The sequence below is a fragment of the Vidua macroura genome, chromosome 10, assembly GCF_024509145.1.
Source record: "Vidua macroura isolate BioBank_ID:100142 chromosome 10, ASM2450914v1, whole genome shotgun sequence".
Taxonomy (NCBI): Eukaryota; Metazoa; Chordata; class Aves; order Passeriformes; family Viduidae; genus Vidua; species Vidua macroura.
In genome coordinates this window covers 15865966-15887274 of record NC_071580.1, presented here as the reverse complement: position 1 = coordinate 15887274, position 21309 = coordinate 15865966, and the positions used below count along the sequence as shown (strand labels likewise).

General features: G+C 40.3%; 1 protein-coding gene across 2 annotated transcripts in view; it reads right to left on the bottom strand.

Moving 5' to 3' along the window:
- Positions 1 to 3023: 3023 nt before the first annotated feature.
- The window catches only part of SPHKAP (SPHK1 interactor, AKAP domain containing), a 65001-nt gene continuing 46715 nt past the window's right edge, over positions 3024 to 21309 (bottom strand). For both annotated transcript variants that reach the window (XM_053986712.1, XM_053986713.1), the window contains exons 5-12: positions 20694 to 20828; positions 18052 to 18307; positions 14033 to 17777; positions 10620 to 10799; positions 8641 to 8727; positions 7579 to 7631; positions 7310 to 7494; positions 3024 to 5276 (exon numbers count right to left, since the gene is read on the bottom strand). In XM_053986712.1, coding sequence (XP_053842687.1) covers positions 5133 to 5276; positions 7310 to 7494; positions 7579 to 7631; positions 8641 to 8727; positions 10620 to 10799; positions 14033 to 17777; positions 18052 to 18307; positions 20694 to 20828 — 4785 coding nt within the window. In that variant the 3' untranslated portion in view covers positions 3024 to 5132. The remainder of the gene's footprint in view (positions 5277 to 7309; positions 7495 to 7578; positions 7632 to 8640; positions 8728 to 10619; positions 10800 to 14032; positions 17778 to 18051; positions 18308 to 20693; positions 20829 to 21309) is intronic.

Genomic DNA, 21309 nt, shown 5'->3' with positions numbered 1-21309 from the left:
TGTAATGCCTGTGGTGCTTCCTAGGTTTTTGTGCAAAATCTTTGGATGTCAAAAATGTATCTCAGTAAGTTGGAATTGAAAGGGCCAGGAAGGGCAGTGCTGCTCTGTGTTGGTTTAGAATTGCCCAATGTCCCTAGATTGATAGGTACTTGTGACCTGGGAGATTTTCAGCTGACAAAAATGGAGGAAAATTACTATGGTGAGATGTATACAATTACTGCTATGTAGTTAAAACCTCAAATTTGACTTGCTGTGAACTATCACAAAGTAGAAAATATTCTTTGGACTGTGATTAGAAACTAAATTCTCCCCCCCCCCCCCCCCCTTAATATTTTAGTTTGGTTTTCTTCCTGTTGCATCTTCCTTCATGATTTTTTTCTTATACTATGCTAGTGAATCAGACATCAGTAATAGCTTTTGGCTTCAAGCTCTTGTCCTATTTTTGCAAGAAATAGTGAGTTGATGTTTAATACAGTAAGCATTGGACTGGCAGGCCATCTGGGTTCTATTTCTGATTCTTCCTAGATTCTTGAGTGTGTAGAATTGCTTTTCAGGCTAAGTTATCTAAGTTTCCTGCTCACATGTGAAATATTTTCACATCTGGTGTGATTCACAGCACTGCTGGAAAGGGTGCTGGCTTGGTACCTTGTAAGAGCTTCAGTAGTACTCTAGATACTCTCTCTGAATGCTTTGGTGTTAGGTTCTCTGCACCTTGGTTTACCCACATGTGGATTTTGTAAATTATAGCTATACACATTAGGAATGTTGCATAAATGTAACTTGCTGGAACCATTCTGTGGGTCTGGCAGCAGCTTTATCCCTTTCTCTGATTCCACTTTAGTCCCTCAGCCAAAATGGTGAATGTGTATGTTCAAGCTCTATTACCTGGCACTTTTTAAATCTCTGTACCTTATACTATCCAAGTGCTACTTTAATCACTGTGTGGTTGGAGTGAGATGTAGCTTTCAACATCACCCTGAAATGCTGACAAACTTGGTTCCCTGTGACCTTATTGAAAATGATTACCTCAGGAGAGCCCTGAAGTGCTTAGGCTTGTCACTATAGAAAATATTTGCTGTATTCTTTTTTATCCTTTAGACCTTTGAAATCTTTTCAGGTTGAACCTCTGTGAATATGCAGTTCTGTTTTTCTGGGAAAGAGGTTTGTGTCATGCTCTAGGACAGAACATACACTTCACAAGGATGGGGATTTCCATGTAAGCACATGATGTGTACTTGGACTTGTGAGATTCAAATTCTTTCTGAATAGGTGATGACAGTAATACTCACACCCACTCATGTTTTAAAAGTGGAATTTTGTGTGAATTTCTTTTTGTCTCCTTCAGTGGGATCACTCACATTTCCTGGGTAGTTAGTAAAAGCATGTGGAAATATACCCTGCTTCTATTTTCCACTTTGTTTCACTTCACTGTCTAATTCTCATCTGAAGCTGGGAGGGGGGCACAGTACCCATCACCCAGCCCTATCTTCACTGCAAATTGTTTAAATTAGTTTGATAGTCTAGCTGTCTAATAAAGCTGTGTGTCCTGCTAAATGCTGCACAGCTGCAAGTTGCCTTCTGAGGGCCTGTTCCTTGTGATGAGGGTCTGTTCCTGTTCCTGGGTTCAGAGTGGGTTGGGAAAACTCAAGTAGTGGTGATGTAGGTTTGCTCATACATGGCAAAGGCTTAGGAATGGCTCTGACTCAGATTCTTAAATTGACTAGTATGGATTTCCTTCTGAGCTGCAATTTGTTTTATTTAAGTAGGTCATGTGGGTTCTTTATTTCAATGGATTGGTGGGCTTTTTCCCTCTGTCATTTTGATATGTGCAGTTTAGGATCAAAGTGACATTCCTATGCTTGTCTGTCATGCAGCTCTGCATTAAAACAGGGCAAGAGCAACTGTAAAACTGGCCTCTTCAGAAAAGTTATCCACTGAATTTAACAGGTGACTGTTTTTATCACAGACCATAAATGGTTAATTTACTTGAACACAATAAAAATCTTCAGAGGTATGAACAAAATTGAGGTAGATTATAGTTTTTCAGCTTCTAGTAACCTGAACATTGAAAGAACCCTAAACACAAAAACATAAATAATGAAGTTTTAAAATATCTAATTCAAATACAGTAGAATTGCTTTTTGAAGAGTAGCAGATCTACAGGCCAAATGTTGCTCTTCATTATGTGGGTGGTAGAATCAACCCTGGGGTGGCAGTGCACCTTCCCCTGAAGCCACGTTCAGGAAGGGGAGCACTGCAGCCGTGGCTGCTGCTCCCATGGGGGCCCCCGATGGCCAGGGCATCCCGAGACATCTCCTGCAAGAACTTCTGCAGCTCCCACTTGAAGTTGTGTACAGTTCCTTGCATCCTCTCATTTGATAGCTTCTCATTTCTTTTTGTTTACTTTGAATCTGGCTCATATGATTTTAATTTGTTGTATCCTAGTTTTTATCAAGAAAGACAGTGAGCAACCACCCCTGATGTTAAAAAACCTGCACCATGCTCATGTAGAGGGAGATTTTTTGCCTAAGGCTGTATGTTGTTCTCATTTAGGTGTATTTAATACCCACTTTGAAAAAAATGGAAAAAAAATCAGAATGGGCAAGTGCTTTTCTGATTTATTCAACGAAGTGATGGTTTCCTTTTCTGTTTAGCAGTAGAAATACCTGTGTTATCTAGACAGTATTGCAGTAAATGCCCCTGTGAACTTACACAAGGAGAGGAAACTCCAGAACTTCTGTCTCCCCACCCTCCTGCTCACTTTTGCAGGTACTGAAAGCAACCAGAGTGAGCACTGATAGAGGCTTGTACATTGGGAATTATTCTGGGCAATCAGGGTATAATTTTTCTTTATTGTGATACTAAGAATGTTATGTTTAGCCTTTTATCTCTTGAATGACTTGCAGCCTGGAACTTGGAACCTGAGTAGCTCTGGCACTGAGGTACGCCCTGGACCTTGCTCTGGCTTGTTTCGGTCAGAGCCATGGATCAGATTTGTCATTGAGAAGCAGAGTTTGAGAAGCTCCAGAGATGGCAGGCAAATATTTAATAGGTCAAAAAATCCGTAGCTCATTTGTGAACATTTTAGGAAGACAAAGAGGACACACATTATAACATAAATTTATTTCTGAATAAATTGCAACATTAAGAACTACTGTACAGAGAAACTGCATCACACTGTTACAACTCTGTCATGATATTTGTGCTTTGTAAACATTTATTCTATCACAACAAAAAAACTGTATACTGACAACTAACTGTATTTGGCTTAAAAATAAATACACTTTTCCATTTATTAACTCAAAGCACTTTATAATTCTTGGTGCTTTTCATTAGCTCTCAGCCTCAGAAATGCATGAGTTGCCACTCATGTTAGTGGGAGGTACAGATGCTCAGCAGTTCTTAGAGGCTGGCCCAGTGACTCCCGTTATGTTCATGGTTTGCAATAAATTGACCTTTATTTTGACTGTAAAGTGACCTCTCCTGTTCTGTTTATACTGCAGAGTAGATCGAGAAATAACTTATGTTATTTAATGTTCCACATTAGATTTTGATTCACTAACAATTTGTATTTCATAACAAATGAGCGATGCAATCATGCAAGTTTTGTAATGGTTTTAAAGATAAAACTGAGAATATGGCTCTTTTTCATAAATTATTTAAAACTACTTCAAAATTTTCAAAAATATTTAGTGCAAAAGGATAGTTTTTTTTTCAAGAAATATTACAGAAGCATATACTGTTATATGGAAAATAAAACTTCTCTGCAATATTTTTTTGGGAAAAGCAAGCAAGTATTCTATTCCACTATTTGAGTAAGAGAGATGAAAAGTAAGTATTTTCAAAAAAACAAATTGCAAAAGAGCTGTGATGTCATAAATTGTTTTTACCTTTAAATTCACACTCAGTCTCTTTGGCAGAGTGGAGAGAACGTATCACTAAGTGCATCTCAACAGGACAATAGCAGAGTAGATCTTATCAAACAATTATAGAAATGCTATAGGAATGTGAACACTCACATACAGTCCAAACAGTTATCTTCAAAATAAACACATATGTCTGCTGAAATTTTAATAAACATTTTGCTTTTTTCTAAGTTACAAAAATTTACCTTGAGATTTTTAGGACAAGATGGTGCTCTTTTAAGATATGCATTTCTTCACCTCATTAACAATTTATTCAATTACACTACATTAAATAGTACTTTTTTCACTGCTTTTAATTGATATGTAGAGTGTTACATAGTGCTTTCAACAGAAGCACTTTAGGTAACAATTGTACTATCATGATTCCCTTTTGCCAGGCAGGGACACTGAGGCACAGAGGTGAAATGACTTGCCCAAGGTTGCAGGGCTGGGGCAGGACAGGGCTTGAGAACGGCTGCCCTGGCTCACAGAGCTGTGTGCAGGAATCTACCAGGTGGAGCTATACTGAACTGCACTGCTTCCCAGGAAAAGGAGTCCATTTTTTAAGGACAGTAACTAGGAGACTGAATTTTATTTCTTTGGGAAGGTTGCAGGAAGCAGGAACAGCTATGGAAGAGAAATAAACACATGGGAAGAAACTAAAATGTGTTTCCAGCAGCTTTTTATTGTGTTGTCTAACTGCAAAGGTGTTAAGTGTTCAAAAGCTTTTATCCTTTAGCAGATTATGGGGATTTCAAAAACCCATAAATATTACTTATCTAGGGACAAGGGTACCTCCAGGCATTCTGGAACACACTCTGCTTCTAACAGTTAAACTGTACAAATATCAGTGTTGTTTTAAAACTGAATGGTAGGCTATTATCCCATTTTACCTGACTGATTTAATCAAATTGATGAAAATTGAATATATTAGATAATTAAGCCTTTACTGTGTAGTTCATTAATTCAGGAGGCTAAAAATCCATCCCCTCATAGTACAGTGCATCCTACAGCACAACATGTCAAGAGTCCCTCATGACACAGAAAGACACAATAAATTCAGATTTACTTTGCTTCTGGGTCAGTTGTGGCACGGACTTGTGCTGTTCTTGTAGAGTTTGTACATTTTGCACATTTTATTCAGTGATGTTCGGAAATCAGAGCATTACACAAACCACTGCTTATTTAAAGTGGAATAAACCAGGAAAGCTGAACCAGCAAGCTTTGTTAACCCAGTTCAAGCAGCCAGTCAAACAGGCTGGGTGTGATCTCTCTGCTCTCCTCGCTGAGCTTGCAGTACTGCACCACGGCTTGGAAGATATCCCCCACTTTCCAGGACTTCCGCTGAACTAACTGCACCACATCTAGAAACTGAATAAAAATACACTAAATAAAGCACCATGAAGTACACTTGGGATTTGGTGAACATTTTCTAAGGTTTTGTGGAATGCATACACACAAACTCTTGGTAGCCCACCCTTTGTAAGTGCACAGCTGTATGAGGGAGTGGACACCATTTGGTGCACAGCAACATCAACGTTCTTGATATTTATAAAACATTAATTTCTCTAGTTCCACAGCTCCCCAAAGACTGATGGCCTCTCATGACATCTTCTAAATTAACTGCTTCTGTCAATTATTTATTTATTGCAATGACAGTAAAACCAGACAAAGTCGGTTTGATAAAGGATTGCTATTTGCCATGTTATCAACAACTCATTGTCAAAATAATGGAAGTGTGATTGTCCATCTTGAAAAAATATTTTTGCCTTACCACTAGCTATCATTTATGTTTAATTTTCTGTACTTCTATATATGCATGCCATAGTATTTTAAATATTCAAATAGTACTGGTGAGAGGGAATTCTGTGTAAAAATTGTTGCATGAAGACATTTATCACAGTTGTGTTTTAAACATACACAGTATCTGTATTTGACTTTTTTTTTAATTTCCAGAGAAACCAGAGGTTAAATATATGTTCTTAAGCAGCTGTAAAAAAATATCCTGAGTTTTGTCCACTTGGTACTTAATAATGGGCTTCACAGGGTCATCCATCTGGTCCCTTTTTCTTCTGAAGCACATAAAGGAAAATCAAAACTTTTCAATTCTTTGCATTTCACAATAATTAGTTTGCTCCTTCTGTTTTAAGTTTTAAAGCACAAAAGAAAAGATTGTGCCTCTAGTTAGTGTAGCTGTTTGCTATTTACATACTGAAGCCTAAACTTTTCATATGTATTTTAATGATATTTAATAGGCACGTGATTTCCAAGAATGCTGTTGTAGGCAGGATGTGCTTCATTATTCTCTAGTGTATTTTTGCAATTGAATTAACTGTTTACCAAAGCACATGGGTAAAGCTGACAGCTGTTTCTTTAATTAGATGCAATTTGGACTGTTGCTGTTGAATGCATTTTAAATTATGTTTATGATTCCCAAATGCATGTACTCAAGAAAATCAAACAATATCTCTACTACTCAAAATGATCTTCCCATAAGAGACCAAAATACTGATTTGTAATACTTTTTTCATTAATTGACTTAAATGCTAACATGTTTTTAAGTCTTTAAGCTTAAGCTTTCTTGCTGATCTTGGAAATGGGTCTCTTTTGGGCTTTCCTGAATTGTTGTGGTTGGTATTTGGTGGGGTCTACAAAGGAGCCCCAGCTGACCATTCAGGAATAGAAAGAGTTTGCACTTCTTGTGGCTATTCTGGTCTTCAGTGTTGCTCCTGGCTCTGGAGTGGAGAAACCTCAGGAGGTTCCTCAGTCATTTGTGTGTGTCCACTCTCTCTGGAAAGAGACTTCTGCTCTCAAAGCTGTACCCCCAGCTGGAGCAATTTATGAACAGCCAGGCACAAGTTCAGACCGACCTGAGGCTCCTGTAATTGGTGTTACAGGCAAGGCAGAAGCAGCATAAGGACTGAAAATCTTAAGTCCAAACAATGTCTCACATTATAATGACCAAGTAGCAGAATATTGTACCTGTGATATCTACACGCAAATGTTTTTTATTTTTTAAACCTTTGCACTTAAATGCCATGTAAACCATGTGCAGCTTTTCAAATACAGCCACATAAAGTACTCTGTTAATTCTGCCTTGGCCATTAGTATTTAATGTATCATTGATATGAAAAAGTGAACAGATTCATCAAACATGCTACAGAGACTTGGACAAGGTATCATGGTGACATTTTCTTATGCCATAGACAATCTACTACATATTTCACATACTTTAAGTTCTGACACACTTGTCCTCTCATTCCTTTCTGTCATAAACAGCAGTGTTGCCATCTTGCTGTAATTAAGATGTTTTTGTATCTGCTTTTAAGCTCAATAACTTCAGTAAATCACAACTGCTACAGTTATGTAGACATTAATAGTATGCCCAATTCTGTAAACACTACCTTTTCAATTCTGTTTTCCTGAGATTTCTTAAAATAGATAGTTGGAATTCCAAGTTCAGAAGCAGCAATCCACTGCAGGGTGGCTCTCAGCTCCACATCGGGGCACTCTGGTTCCAGATCAAAGTTTATCACCAGGAGGTCCTTTTGACAGTTGGCTGTTCCCACTGAAAGCTCAGAAGTACTTTCTGGAAAAATAACCCCACTAGTTACTGTGCAATTGCTTGTGTTATCTTCAAACTGAATGTTTTAATTGATATAGTTCAACTTACCCTCAGTGTTCTCTGTCTGTTCTTTAAGGAAAACCTTTTCTTCTACTAATTCACTTAGAAACAAACAACAACAAAGCTTATTAGTCATACTTAGGAACAGTCTACAACACTGCTTCATGATGAATAAACTTCTCCCGCATTACCTCAATGCAAGACCTAGAAAACTGCAAGAAAAAGGTTACATAGGATGAAACAATAAAATGCTGAATATATTTCATTACTTAATCTGTGAATCAGTAAAAACTGAATTGCAGCATTTTTCTGTAGCAGGATAAAGTACTTGTATTAGTTATATCATGTATTACGTTTCACCAGGATCTGTGTATCTTTACAGTTCACATAATGACAAGCAAATGACATTATGGTAAGACACAGCAAGTCTCATAACCTGGGTGGAAATGCTGAATTTCCAATGTCTGTATTTTGCTGTGACAATTTTCTGACGTCACTGACTTCAGAAGTTCCCATGTTCAATATGTGATGTCCAGTCTGTATGTTTGTGCAGTGGGTGTGCCCTGGCTGCATAATGACATTCACCAGCTAGCAGGTTGTACCAGGATCTTTAGGCAGGATGTACTCACACATCTCTTGATAACTGAATTGCATGCTCAGTGAAACATTCGCAGAAACAATAGGTAAGATGTACTGTGGGCCAAATTGTTATTATTATTGGAAAGAATGCTATTGGTTTTTTAAAAAATTATTTTAATTGATCCTTATTTGCTTGATCTTCCTTGGTATTACAATAGAGTTTTGATAATATTTGAAGTTATTCAGAGAAGAAGGTTCGATGACAAAAAACTGATACCACAGAGAACTGTCTTTTAGACAGGGTGGTTGATGGATCTGTGTTCTCAAGAGATCCACCTGACTGGGTTTTCCTGTAATTTTTCACTGTCTGGTGCCCTCTCTCTGCACAGACACCTGCATGTGCTTTTTTTCTGAAACCATGGGCAGGCACAGCAGCAGGTGCAAAGCAGGGCTTGGCACAGTTTCAGTGGCATAAATGATTTGCAGATAAAATTGGACTAAACACCAAGTCTCACTTCAGTGACTACTTACTTAATCATAGGAGAAGATGGCACGTTCTCCTGATAAATTTCCAGGTCCATAATGCCAAGACTGCTAGTTGTACTGCTGTTGCCATTGCTGACAAAGCAAAAGTTTAAGTATTAGTGCCAAGCTGTGCTGAACATGTCTCCATACATCTTCTAAAAATTTATTTCTGTACAAAGCAAAGTGGGGAGGAGCTCTGTTCCATAAAATCAATTGTGCTCAGCAAGTGGTTCCCTGAATGAAGCACACTGCTTCATTCATACTTTGAGCATAGTCTGCTCAAAGTAATGAGGCTTTTATTAAAATAGTTCTAGATCAAGCATGTATCAAGTGCATCAAGTGATGCTGTAAATTGCAGGAAAAAAAAGTGGACTGTCTTGTGAATGACTTATGTAATGAATACTTGGCCTCAAACAAAAACTGAGTCTGCCTGAGTCCTTGAAAAGAAGGATTATCAGGTACAGAGATGCACTGCAAGAAACCTGCAAAGATCCAGCTCCCTCTGAACAGGGGGAATTCAGGAGCAAGGCACTGGCTGCCCATCACACACTTACCTGTAGGGTGAGTCCACACTGGTAACCAGCAACAGTTTCAGTGTATTACATCATACCCCAAATACTATTTGGGGTCTGATGGAACTCACAGGTACAGAGATGGCCCCTCATGTTTCTGACTACTCTGAAATACTGAGATTTTAATCAAAGCCATTTTGCTCATTGGGACCACAAATACACAGAAGTATTCTCTTTGGCTTCTTCACAAGGATGAAGTAGCACACTTGAGGATATTTGGAAAAAAAAATTACCAGTTCACTTTATAACATCATTATAAATGTGACAGTGAATGTCTATGCAGATACTGTAATTCTCATGGACAGGCTGTGAATTTGCTGGCTGCAAGTCAATTACCATGAACAAATTCTGTGTGGCAAGTCATGGTGAACCACTTAATTTTTACTGAAAAACCAACTAATAGTATTTTCCCCTACATTAGAGGGATTGATTAGACAGTTCCTTTCCCCATCAGGGTGTTCTGAGACATTGTCAGCACGGCATGCATTCAGACTTGCTGTAGCAATTTCTGTTCCAGTGCAGAGCTGAAAGGCACAATACTTCAGCACTCTCAGACCAAGGACTTTGTTAAAGGTTGATACTGTAATAACAGGATGAGCATTCAGCTGCACTAACAGCCATGTTTTGTTCAGTAATTTCAGCCAGCCAGCAGTGCTCTCTGACAGAGACTCTTTCTTTTCCCTGCTTCATTACCATAATGTCTTCCCTCCTTGTCATCTTAATACTCAAGAGAAAGATGTAATTACTTGATAATATTTTAAAACATAGTCTAAGAGCATGTAAAGGAAAAATCTTACTCAATTTGCTGCTGTGAAAGGGCTGAAGTCAAACTACCACCACTCTATATAAACTCCAAGGACTAAATAACATTTTCAAACATTTTTTCCTGACTTGGAACAAAATCAGGTCATAGTAGTAGGAGTTCTTGAATTTGTCTACTCAGGGAAAAATTGGTCATCCTCTGTTAATTTGCAGCCCTGTGCCAGTTTAAGCAGATCAGGGTTCAATCTTTGTTCTCAATGCATGGATTTCTGGTGGGAATGGCAGTCTTGTCAATCTTGGCTAAGGAGGTGCCAAAATAAACATTAGGCAAACAACAGCAAATAAAAGAAAGACTATAGCAATTAACTTGTCCAATGGCCTTTTTGCTGTAGGACTGAGATACTTTAGTGATGTCAGGAGGTTTTTTCTTTGTCTGAATTGAGCTACTCACCAATAGTAAAAAGACCTGTCTGAGAATCAGAACATGGGTAATTTTTTTCCCCTTATTAAAAAATAAAGAAATAAAGTCTGCCATTAGACATTCTTTACAGTATTCTGAGTAAATCTCAAGCTGTTGCCTCTCACTGCTGATGCAGGGTAGGCTTGGTGGGCAGACCACACTGTAACAGTGGGAAGAGACAACGTGGGTACCTCAGGGAGCGCTCGCTGAGCTGCAGGTAGCTGCTCGTGTCATCAGGATTGTCCTCATCGTTGGCCAGCTGGGACCAGCTGCCAGTGCTTTCTTCACTGCTGCTGAGATGGGCTGGAAATTCTTCAGCTGTTTTCGTCTCTCCTATGATTTCAGCATCTGATCTGCTCTGAGGACTGTTGCTGCCAGGGTGATAGGGAAGGCACATTGATATTGTAATATAGGCAAACAGACTGGTGCCACCAATCTTCAGGCAATGCTGCTCATTAAAGTCAGCCAAGCTGCAGAATTATAGACATGCAAAAGATTGGACAGCTTATAATTTATACATAAAGCCCAGCAGAACATCTGGCCTGAGATGCTCTTAAAAAAGGACTTTCTTATGATTGCTATAAATAAACACAAACCCTAGATTTAAGTATGCATAGAAAAGTTTTAGCTTGTACAAAAAGATTTAGTATGTATAAAAAACCTGATCACTCTAAAGGTTTATTGCTTAATGCACTTCAGTCAATCAGTGGTTGAAATATGTGGCATATGTTACTGCAGAATGACAGCATTTCTTGGAAATAAATATTGCTGCTAAATCCCTGTCCTGATAATGGGTGCATAAAGTCCTTGACAGGGTTTTCTACTTTATTCAAATTGTAGATCCAAAAGAAGTGAAAATAGGAAAGTATTGTGGGTTGTGGATCACTAATGATTCTGAGTCTGCCATGTCCTTAGGATCTTCACTGCTTAGGCCGGGGACGGACAAATATTGCAACAGTCAGAAACCAGACTGAAGATGGAGCCCAGACTGAGTTTAGAAAGTACAGGGTTAAGGGAAAAATGCTTTAATTCTGCACACTTGACATATGTCACACATGTGTGTATGCCATATATATGTACACATGCTCCCAGCAAACACACACAGAAACAAAAAAAGAAACTATATTTCTGCTAAGTTTTTAGAGCTAAACTGGGCTTTTGATAGAAAGAAAAGTAATAATCAATCCCTCCAATAATTATATCACTGTAGTGCCAGAATAACAAATAAAGCAAAACTGTAGTTTTGTTATATTCACTAGATAGTCTCCATTTGCAATTTAGGGATTAAAGCAATGTACTGACAACCCTCTGCAGGATCTCTCTAGAGAATTTCTTGCCTTCAGACCTTTATCTGAAATTATGGTTAAGGCATCTGCCTTCAGTTAAAGCAGATCACACCAGGAATTCTACTGCTCCTGGGTAACTATATAGTGAGATAATATCATTGTGGGTATCTTTTTGCCAAGCTCGCACTCTCAGAAGTTGCTGCATTAATGCTGGGTGACAGAGAGATGCTGCCTGTGCAGGGAGAATGGGACTTGCTTGCCTGGGGCTCTGCTGCCCCTGGCAGTCAGCTCTGCCAAACCCCTGTGCCTGTCACCCTGAGCCCTTGGGCCCAGGTGTTATTCAGCTTCTTAGGACAGGACAGGCAGCTCCTGATACCTGGTCCAAAACACAAGACATTGGTGTGGGTGATGTTTCTTGGCATTTTGGGTTTTGTTTGATTCATTATGCAATTATATCTCACACCAGTGATGCTTTGAACTGACAGTTCCTCACTTGGAACAGTTTCTGTGTAACTGTGGCAGGACAGGCTCTGTTGCATGGCCTACATACAAGAAACAGCTTTTTTTCATTGCTGAAGGCTTTCATGTTTGGTTTTTTTTTTTTTTTTTTTTTTTTTCCTAATTGACTCTATGTCTGCTTGATATTTTGCCTGGAGTCCTATGTGCCTGTATCTGAAGTAGCAAGTAATTTCATGCAGTAGAAGTGGATCAGAGCAATTTCTACTGATGCTTTTATAGCTACATTATATATATTTTTAGGTCTTCATTTCAGCCTAGACTTAGTCCAGACAGCCATGCCACAAATGGTTCAGATCTGTGTGAAGAACCACTGGTGGCTTTGCCTTCCCAGCAAGGATACAAGCACATCTGGAGAGCACTTGGGCAGCTTCTATTTGAGATTGCTTTGGAAGAACTCTGCAATTCATGCTGCAAATGAGGCCAGTGGACCGAAATGGAGGCCAGGCTGAACCAGAACTGCACAGCATTGCTGAGCCAAGATGCTGAGGCAGGTGTGGCCTCTGCTTACTAATTCTGCCCTACCAATACTATTGCTTTAACCATGTCATAACCATGTTGGGAACTCTGCTTCAAAGGCAGAGGAAAAGATGAAAGAGCTCATAAACTGCAAAAATAACTTCATTTTCAAGCAGTCAAGATTCCAAATAGGTGGATTTCTAAATTTATCTTACTAAAAACAGGTTACATTTTAAGGAGGAGGAAGTTTAGTGCAGGAGAGTCAGTATGAAAGACTAGTGACACCATGGTAATTATCCACCTAATTGCTGCCATGCACAGGGAAGTACTTACAATCTATCTACTTTCTCACTTCAAGCAGAGCTTTGTCAAATGCTGAAACACAGCACTGCCTGGAATAAAATGAGCTACAAAATGGTTTCTAACACCAGCACCTGCACTCTTTCTGCCACTCTGAGATAATGAGGTGCTGCAGAGCTCCAAGACTGGCAGTTTAGATACCACTAAAGTAACAGATACAATGAAGTACTGTGATAAAGAGACAAGCCTTGAGAGAGAGCATTCCCTTCACCTCAGAGCACCCACAGCAATACTCTGCATTTGCACTGCACTCTCAAGCTGGCTCACACTTTACCTTAACAAAAGCAAGCTGCAAATTTCCTTACAAAAGGAGTACAGCTGTAAGGAGAGGGTGGTAAGCTGTGATGCAAACTGGATGAAACTACATTAAAATAAAATGCTCTTCTTTTCCCTATCTAAATTCTACCAGAGAAGTCTTGAACTAAGAGGTGAGGGCTGCTTTTATTCTCATTTTTCCTTCACTAAAGAATTTTTACTACTTGTAGCTCCAGGCTGGAAACACAAAGTTAAACCTCAAGCTCTCAGAAGTCTGGTCTTGTTTCCAGGTACACAAAATGTTACTTGCAACAAGCATAGCAGAGAACTACAGGTCAAATCCTGCTATTGTCTGTTATACACTAGCACTGGTTTTTATTTATCTATTTTTTAGTTCAGATATCAGCCTGTGCTAAATAAAAGTTTAAGCTTTGGTCCATCTTTCCTGTCTTATGGGAGACATAAATGTCTGTAGAGAGAGAACTTGTCTGTGCAGTATTACATTTAAATCTTAATACCATATTGTCATATTCAATATAAGTTTCTCCAGAAAGTACCACTGTGACACATGATTAGGTGATTTTCTGCCAAAAGAAACCTGTAGTCAAGACGTAGCCTGCTTATATCTTTAAAAGTACCACTCTTATCTTCTTCTATCAAAATAACTTTTACTGGGAAAATAAACCAAGGAACAAAGCAATGTGGTGATTTGCTGTTTTGTCACTTACCTACTTACTGGGGAACTGGAAACCATGTGTTTCCCATCCAAAGCTTCTGGAGGCTTTGCTTTGCTTTGCTGCCCCTTTCCAGATGGGCCACATGAAGTCAAGGACTCTGAGTCTTTATCTGGCTCATCTCGTTGATCAGTTTCTATCTGAATTAAAGGCACTTCCCTGAGCTGTCCTGCAGGGAGGCTTCCAGGACTCTTCACGTGCTCTTTTTTCTCATCCAAATTTACTTCCTCCATTTTGGGTTTGAGATGTATCTGTGTTGTGCTTTGGGGATGTTTGCTTTCCAGCACGTGTTCTCGGCTTGTATAATCAAAGGAATCCTGCTGGACAACAATTAAACTTTTACCACTTTCAACAATATTTGCAGCCAGTCTTTTTGCATATTGTTCCACGTGTGGTGGAGAATCACTGTGAAACTGGTCTGCCTCTGCAGCCTCTGCCTCATCTGCTATGATTTTGTTCTTGCGCATCAGAGACTCAATAGAACTGGCCCAGGTCTCGTGGATCAGCATGTCTGTGATCTGGTCGGTCTTGCCTCTCTGGTACAGGCACGAGTCAGACTTGCAGAGCCCCGCAGAAGCCACGGTACTGACGGGCTGTATGCTTAAGGAATCTTGGCGATGGTGGGCGAACCCATCTAAGGAATTTGCTTTAATTGGGACGTTCACTGTAAGCCTAGAGCCTGAGGATCTACTGTCAGGCATTGACGACTGCCTAAAGCAAAAAGGTGACCGTAGAGAGGGTGCCAGCAAACTGCCACACCAGTCCTTTGAATTCCGAGAGGATGATGCATTATCTTTATTTTCCTTTTCGATTTCTCTTAGCATATACCTATAAAACTCTTCTGTTATACTTTCTGTGCTGGACTGTTTGGATGGGCAACTTGGTCTTACATTAAGATGGCCATTTTTCTTGGCTACCTGTTGCAAAGCAGAAGTTAAGATATTGTTCGCATTTTTTCCTGCATAATAATCCAGTAATAAATCAAATCCTCTTCCTTCGTTTTCCATCTGGTTCACCATAAATCTTGAAAATTCATCTGTAATGCTTTCACAACTAGACTGCTTTGAGACGGAACTTGTCTGGCTCAGAGAGTGACCAAAGCTGTTCATGAGACCTAGGGTATTGAAAGAGGCTTTGGAATCTGAGTCCTCCTCTGGTATGCTCTCACAGCTTGAGGCTTTGGCTCGGCTCCACCTTTCACAGTGCAGTCTGTTCCTGGGGTGGTTTGGACCTTGCCAGATGCTATCAACCATGGAGAGTTCAGTGAGGTTCATGATCTTGGCAGCCACTTCATTCGCAAAGAGATTGACTGAATCTGGTGTGTCCTCAAGGTTTATAGATTCATCTACTACCCGATTCATCAATTTTTCCTTTAGCTCAGGATGCTCATCTGTTTTTCTTTTGATCTCACTAAGCCGAGGTGCCCTGTGCTTTCGAACCACAGAACCATTGGTATGGGTTTCCTTCTTCCTTTTCATGGTTCTGCATGATAAACTCTGGGTCACCAGATATTCACTGCCTCTCTTCCAGGCACAGAACCAGGGTTGCTTGCCATTTGAATTTTCTAGACAAATGGCAGCTATTTCTGTTGCCATAGAGACAACTGTTTCTGCCAATTCTTCCGCAAAGTCTGTTATACAATATTTGTCCCTTGAATTTTTCACCTGTAGCACAGGCTGAGAAGGAAGCAACACATGGTTTCCTAACAAAGGCAAGCTAAGTTGAACATCATTATTTAGCACAGAATCACACTTAATCTTGGCTTGGTTTTCTGTGTTTATGGTGGCACTGGAAGACAGCTGGTCTTGAACACCATGCCTGCATTCACTGTTTGCAAAGGTATTTTCTCTGTCTGAAAATGATCTGTAGTCTTTCTTCTGATGATGATTGTTACTCTGATTTGGGGATTTGTAACAATCTCGCGCAGCTCTTTTCAGGTATCTCTTCTTGGGAGATGTTTTAGCACCAAGTGCGTTATGCCCTGTATCTCCACTTGGTTCTGAATTCAGCGTGGAACCTTCATTGCTATTTACATCTTTGATATCATTCTTGCAAGTGCTTGTGACCTTTTCAAGATCTTTACTAGTACTGGTGCTGTAGGATGTACCAAATGGCTTAGCAGCAGAGTGATCAAGGGGGCTGTGTGAAGTTTCACATGCTGCTGCCAGTGTTGGCCATCCTTCTGTTCTTGTTACCTTCTCTGCTTTTGCGCTTTCGGAAAAGAGAGGAGAACACTCTTCAAGTTGCCTTATGTCATTCATCTTCTTGCAAGTGAAATATATTATATTAAAAAGCAACTCGTTTGCAGTCTCTGTGAAAATGTCTTGTGTACTTGAGCCATCCTCCGAATGGGCTTGTAGCTGTCTCTTCTTCCTAACCTCGTCCACAGAATGTCGTAGAATAATATTGGATAAGTTTTGTGCAAGTTCGTCCCTGATTACTCCATCAGCACGTGGAATATGTGGTCTTGCTGCTGTTTCAATAATTTTCCCATTTATGGATTCCATAAAATGCCCTACATTTTTGTATGTGTCAGGTTTTGTCAGAATTAGGGATGCCTCTTTGAGAAGCGCCTCTGCAATGCTCTCATTCAGCTTCTCCATGCTGCTTCCCACAGCTAAGCTGCAATGCAGAGTAATGGCTGCAGAGGCCTGAGCAGCAGACAGAAGTCCACTGGAAGTTGCAGGGTACTTCTCCTCCTTTGTTTCCCCCAAGCCACAGATGGCTACAGCACTTGCCACTTGAGTCATGCCACAGAGCGCAGATGGGAACGAGTATTCCGTGCCAGCACAGTCGTCAAGGAGCTGTGAGGGTGCTGCGTGCACCTCTTCATCAGCAACCACTCCACTTCTCGGGTCTGCGACTTCCTGCTCCCGGCGGAATTTTTCCGCAGCCTGGGGACTGGAAATGGTTCCAATGACAGTGGCTGCACAAGCCAGAGCCACTTCCAGTGCACTTTGGTCATGTCCATTTGAATGCTCTTCCTCAAAGTAATCTGAAACTTCAGCAGAGCTTTCTGCCTCAGCCCAGTGGCTCGGGCTGGGGAAGGCAGACCCTGGCCACTCAGGTGCGTTCTCAGAACTGTCTGGACTTTGCACTATGACGATCTTTGGGAGTTCGTTCCATGATCGGGAAGCAGATACATCTTCTGACTTACAGGAGCTTCCTACAGAGATGCTGACTGCAGCCTCCTCACTGAAACTGGGTCGAGACTGTGACAGTCTAATGAATGCATCCTGCAGAACGGATTCTGCTAAATTTGTGGCGTACTGACCTGTGGTCGCCTGCTCATTCTGGGAGGGAGGATCAGTCTTCCTGACACCTGCACAATCTTCCCCATCTGCCTTGCTGCTGTGTTTCGTTGTGGGATCACCCCGAGGCTCCAGCTCCTCTTTAGCCATTTTGGTTACAGATACAGAAGATACATCTTCTAACATGAGTGCTGAGTTTTCAACCCCACTAGTCAAATTAGTAGTACTAAATAATGAAGTACGTTTTTCAGCTAATTCCTTCTGCCACAGTATTTCCTGGTCTGACTTATCTTCAGGTTTTGAGATGCCATTTTCAGCTCCAACATTCAGAGTTTCAGAGACCTGAGCAGCTGCATTATCTTTATTAATGCAGTTCCCTTCAAGAATGAACGGCAACCTGGCTTTTCTATAGTGAATGTTTTCAAATCCCTTTCCTTTAATTTTTTTGACATCTGAAGATGCTTCTGAAACATTTAATTTTTCATGACCTGTTGAGGAAAAAAAAAAAATTAGTGTTTGGAGAGTAACTTGTGACTTCTAAAAGAAAAGCACTGCACAACTTTGTAGTCCGTTACTGTTCTGTAAAAGTACTGCACAGCCATGTACCTTGTCTTTGAAGAAAACTTAAAAAATATGAATGGCTGTCCATTTTCTAAATTACATATGCATGAATTAACATCAAGTGCAATTTCTGTGAGCATTGCTACAGCTGTTTTGCAGTATGAACAACAGCATAATTATGCTCAGTTCCCCTGCTTTTACCAGCTTTATATTCATCAGCCTCGTTGTCATCCTCGAGGTGCTCGGAGGCCGTGAGGAAATCTTCTTCTATTGAGGACACGGAGCAGTTTGTGTCATCCTCAGGCTTTAGGACACGAGTTTCTATCTGCAGCTGCCTCTCCTGAACGAGCTCAAGTCCAATCAGAAACTTGTTTATTTCAAAAATAATGCAGCTTGCGCTGTTCCTCCTGTCCCCCCTCGCACACTGAACCAAGCAGACATCTGCCAGCCAAGGACACTACAGGGGAAAAGAATCTCAGTTATTCAATTAAAAAATAACACTTATTTTAAGCTTCTCCCTCTATAAATATCTCAGGAATGTTCTGTTGTAAAGATGCAATACGTTTTGTCATTTCAATGTTAGTAACAGTGTGCAGTTACATGTATGCCAAAATAAGAATTCTTGGACTGACAGCTTTTGTTATACAAGTGTTTGAGAAGAGAACCCAGCTGTATCACAGGGGATTGTTTGTTTTCAATCAACTTGTTGTTTTAATGACAGAGAATTATTTGATGTTAGTCATCTGACATGCTGTTATTAATGGCCTCACACTACCTGGTATTACCTCTCTGAAGGGAATTGTTTGTGGGCATGAATTCTTTTTCAGGGTCATTTCTGTTGCAATGCTTGTTTGAAGACAGCCCTGTAAATATTGGCTGATAAGAATGTGAAAAGCAGGTCACCTTTAGATGTTCCAACAGACCATTTTTAAATAGTGTTTTATTTTGTTTCTTTGCTGCTCTCCCTCTTTGTCCAAAGCCCCATTATTTCAGGCCAATACAAACTCCCACTGGAAATGGGGATTCAGCGCACAATGTGCTCAGCCTTTATATAAAACTGCCTTCTCTAGAGAAGCTGTACAATTAAGTTGAATGTTGGACAGGAATTGAGAGGAAGGAACTCTTGTTATCCTCATTTTACTGATATTAAACCAGTTGGACATTTATACAACAGAGCTGAGTCGATGTCTCTGCATGGGACCATGCTTTTTGTATGGATGTATCCTGAACCAAAGCCAAGCTTTTGCAACTTGTGATGTTGTGCTTTGAACTCGGGCTCCCAGGAAAGAGCCAGCTTGGGTGGCACCAGCTTTGGACTGGATTGAGGAAGAAGTTTTAGGCTGTGCAAAAGATGCCCTGGACCCCCTGGGCATTTGCACAGTATCTAACATAGGAAGGTGACCCCATCCTGGACCTTTTTTCTTTGACTGTGAATGCAAACCAATCATCTACTAATAAAGAGAGTGGGATGAGTGTTATGGTAGATTAACATGTTTATTAGCTTGCTCTTCCTTTCCACCTAAAAAATGTGTCTGAAAAGAAAATCAGATAAATTAGTGTGTTAAAACAGAAAAGATAAATTAGATAGCTGCTATGAAATTGAATCAGCACTTAAGCATGCACTGTATTGTGAAAAATGTTATGAAAATGTTATCAAAAACAGATGCAGTCTTAGCTCAGACATTCCCTACTTTTTCCCCAATCCACATTTTTGGGGGTTGTACTTGTGAAAATAGCTTGAGGAGGAGTGGCATAAAAATCATTTTACAAAGCTCTACTAGTCACCTTACAAATGAATTTCACTGAAAGCCAAACAATAGGATGACTGTGGCATATTTGGCCAATAAATCTCACCCAGTCTCAATGCAAAGCTTTACTCGACAGAAATTTATTTAGTTCCTGTTTGTCTCTTGAGTCTGTTCTCTATGAGAGGGCTGCCAGTCTCAGTGTCTGTAGGCTTGTGGAGACAGGGGTGACTTGGGCATTTCAGTTACCTTGTGTTTGGTACCCCACCCCTGTGTGTATTGCAACATCTTGGGATGTGGGGTTTGGAGCTCCATCTCTCCCACCACAGCCTTGTGCTTGTTTTTTTTAAACATTTCTAAACTCAGCCATTAGTCATGAGTGGCAGGAAAGCTCAAGAACCAGGTAATTGCTCTCTTTAATGATCAGATTATTGGTAAACTGTAAAATTCAGTGATCTTTGCAATACAGCTGTCACAGGGTCTGCTTCAGGAAGGCTTTTGTACACAAGGTAATTTCAGTGAAAGAAAGTTTCCTTCTTTTCTTATCTGCAGCTGACAAACATGGCAATACCTGTTCATGTTTTAAATTGCTTGATACAGTTTTGTACCCCAGGGTAACTCTGCAGTTTAATGAAGTTGAGAGGTGAAGATGGATTGGGAATGTAAGTGGAAAGTGGCAAGACCACTGGAAAGGCCAGTGCCTTGGCTCACCTCTATGCACAGAAGTGTTACCTATTTCCCTCTCTGCTGCCCTTCTGCTACTCTTGAAACTGGGGCTTACGAATCAGTCATCATCTCTGCCACCAGTGCCTGACTCCTCTGAAGGATCAAGTGCCAATGTGGCTTAAAGCATTACCAGCTGCATCCCAGATCTGCAGGATCCAGGGGGAATAGCAGCATCTCTTAGCTATCTTTGTGTAGATGGTGTGTGCCCTGTCGTGCACCACACACTTAAACCTGTCTGACAGAGGCTCTTGTTTGTATGTTTGCAAACTTCCACTCATCTCAAATTCATCTCAGGTCTTTGCCTTTTTCCTATTTTCCAAATTCCATCCTTCACAGGCGTGATGTGATCTTAAAGCTGAGTTTGACTCCTACCTGGGGAACCTCATAGTCGGCCTGAAGGTTTCCTGACGGCAATCCACTCAGCAGGACTATTTCATTTTCCTTCGGTGGCTGCACGTTCATCGAACTGATCAGTTTGGGGAGATTGGGTGAGACGCTGATCAACTTCTGTAGTATGAAACAGAGATTTTGCTCTCAGGTAATAAAGTCTGAGTTGCACAGTTATACTCATTAAAATGAAATATCACTTATAGGCATTCTTTTAGAAAGCTCACTTCAAAGTATTACTTCAAGTATATTAAGAATAGAACTGGTAGCATTAAAATGCATATTCTTTCTTTTGAGACACCAGGCAAGACATGGATGACAGTATAAACTTTTGCTCAAGTGTCCAGCAGGACAATCTGCCATCCCTCACACTGTCACATGTTGAACAGCTTGATTGGATTGGTGCATTTAAATACTTCCTGTTACATGTGAGTTCCTTAGACTGTGAAAACAGTGTCTCTCTCATGGGCTGAAACACAAAGGCTTCAGTAGGTATGGTAATGAGAACAGGGCAAATCTTCCCGTTTTCCTCCAGGCATATGACTAGCAAGAAACCAGTGGAAGTTACCTGGAAATTGCCAACCAAATTGGTGCAATGCTA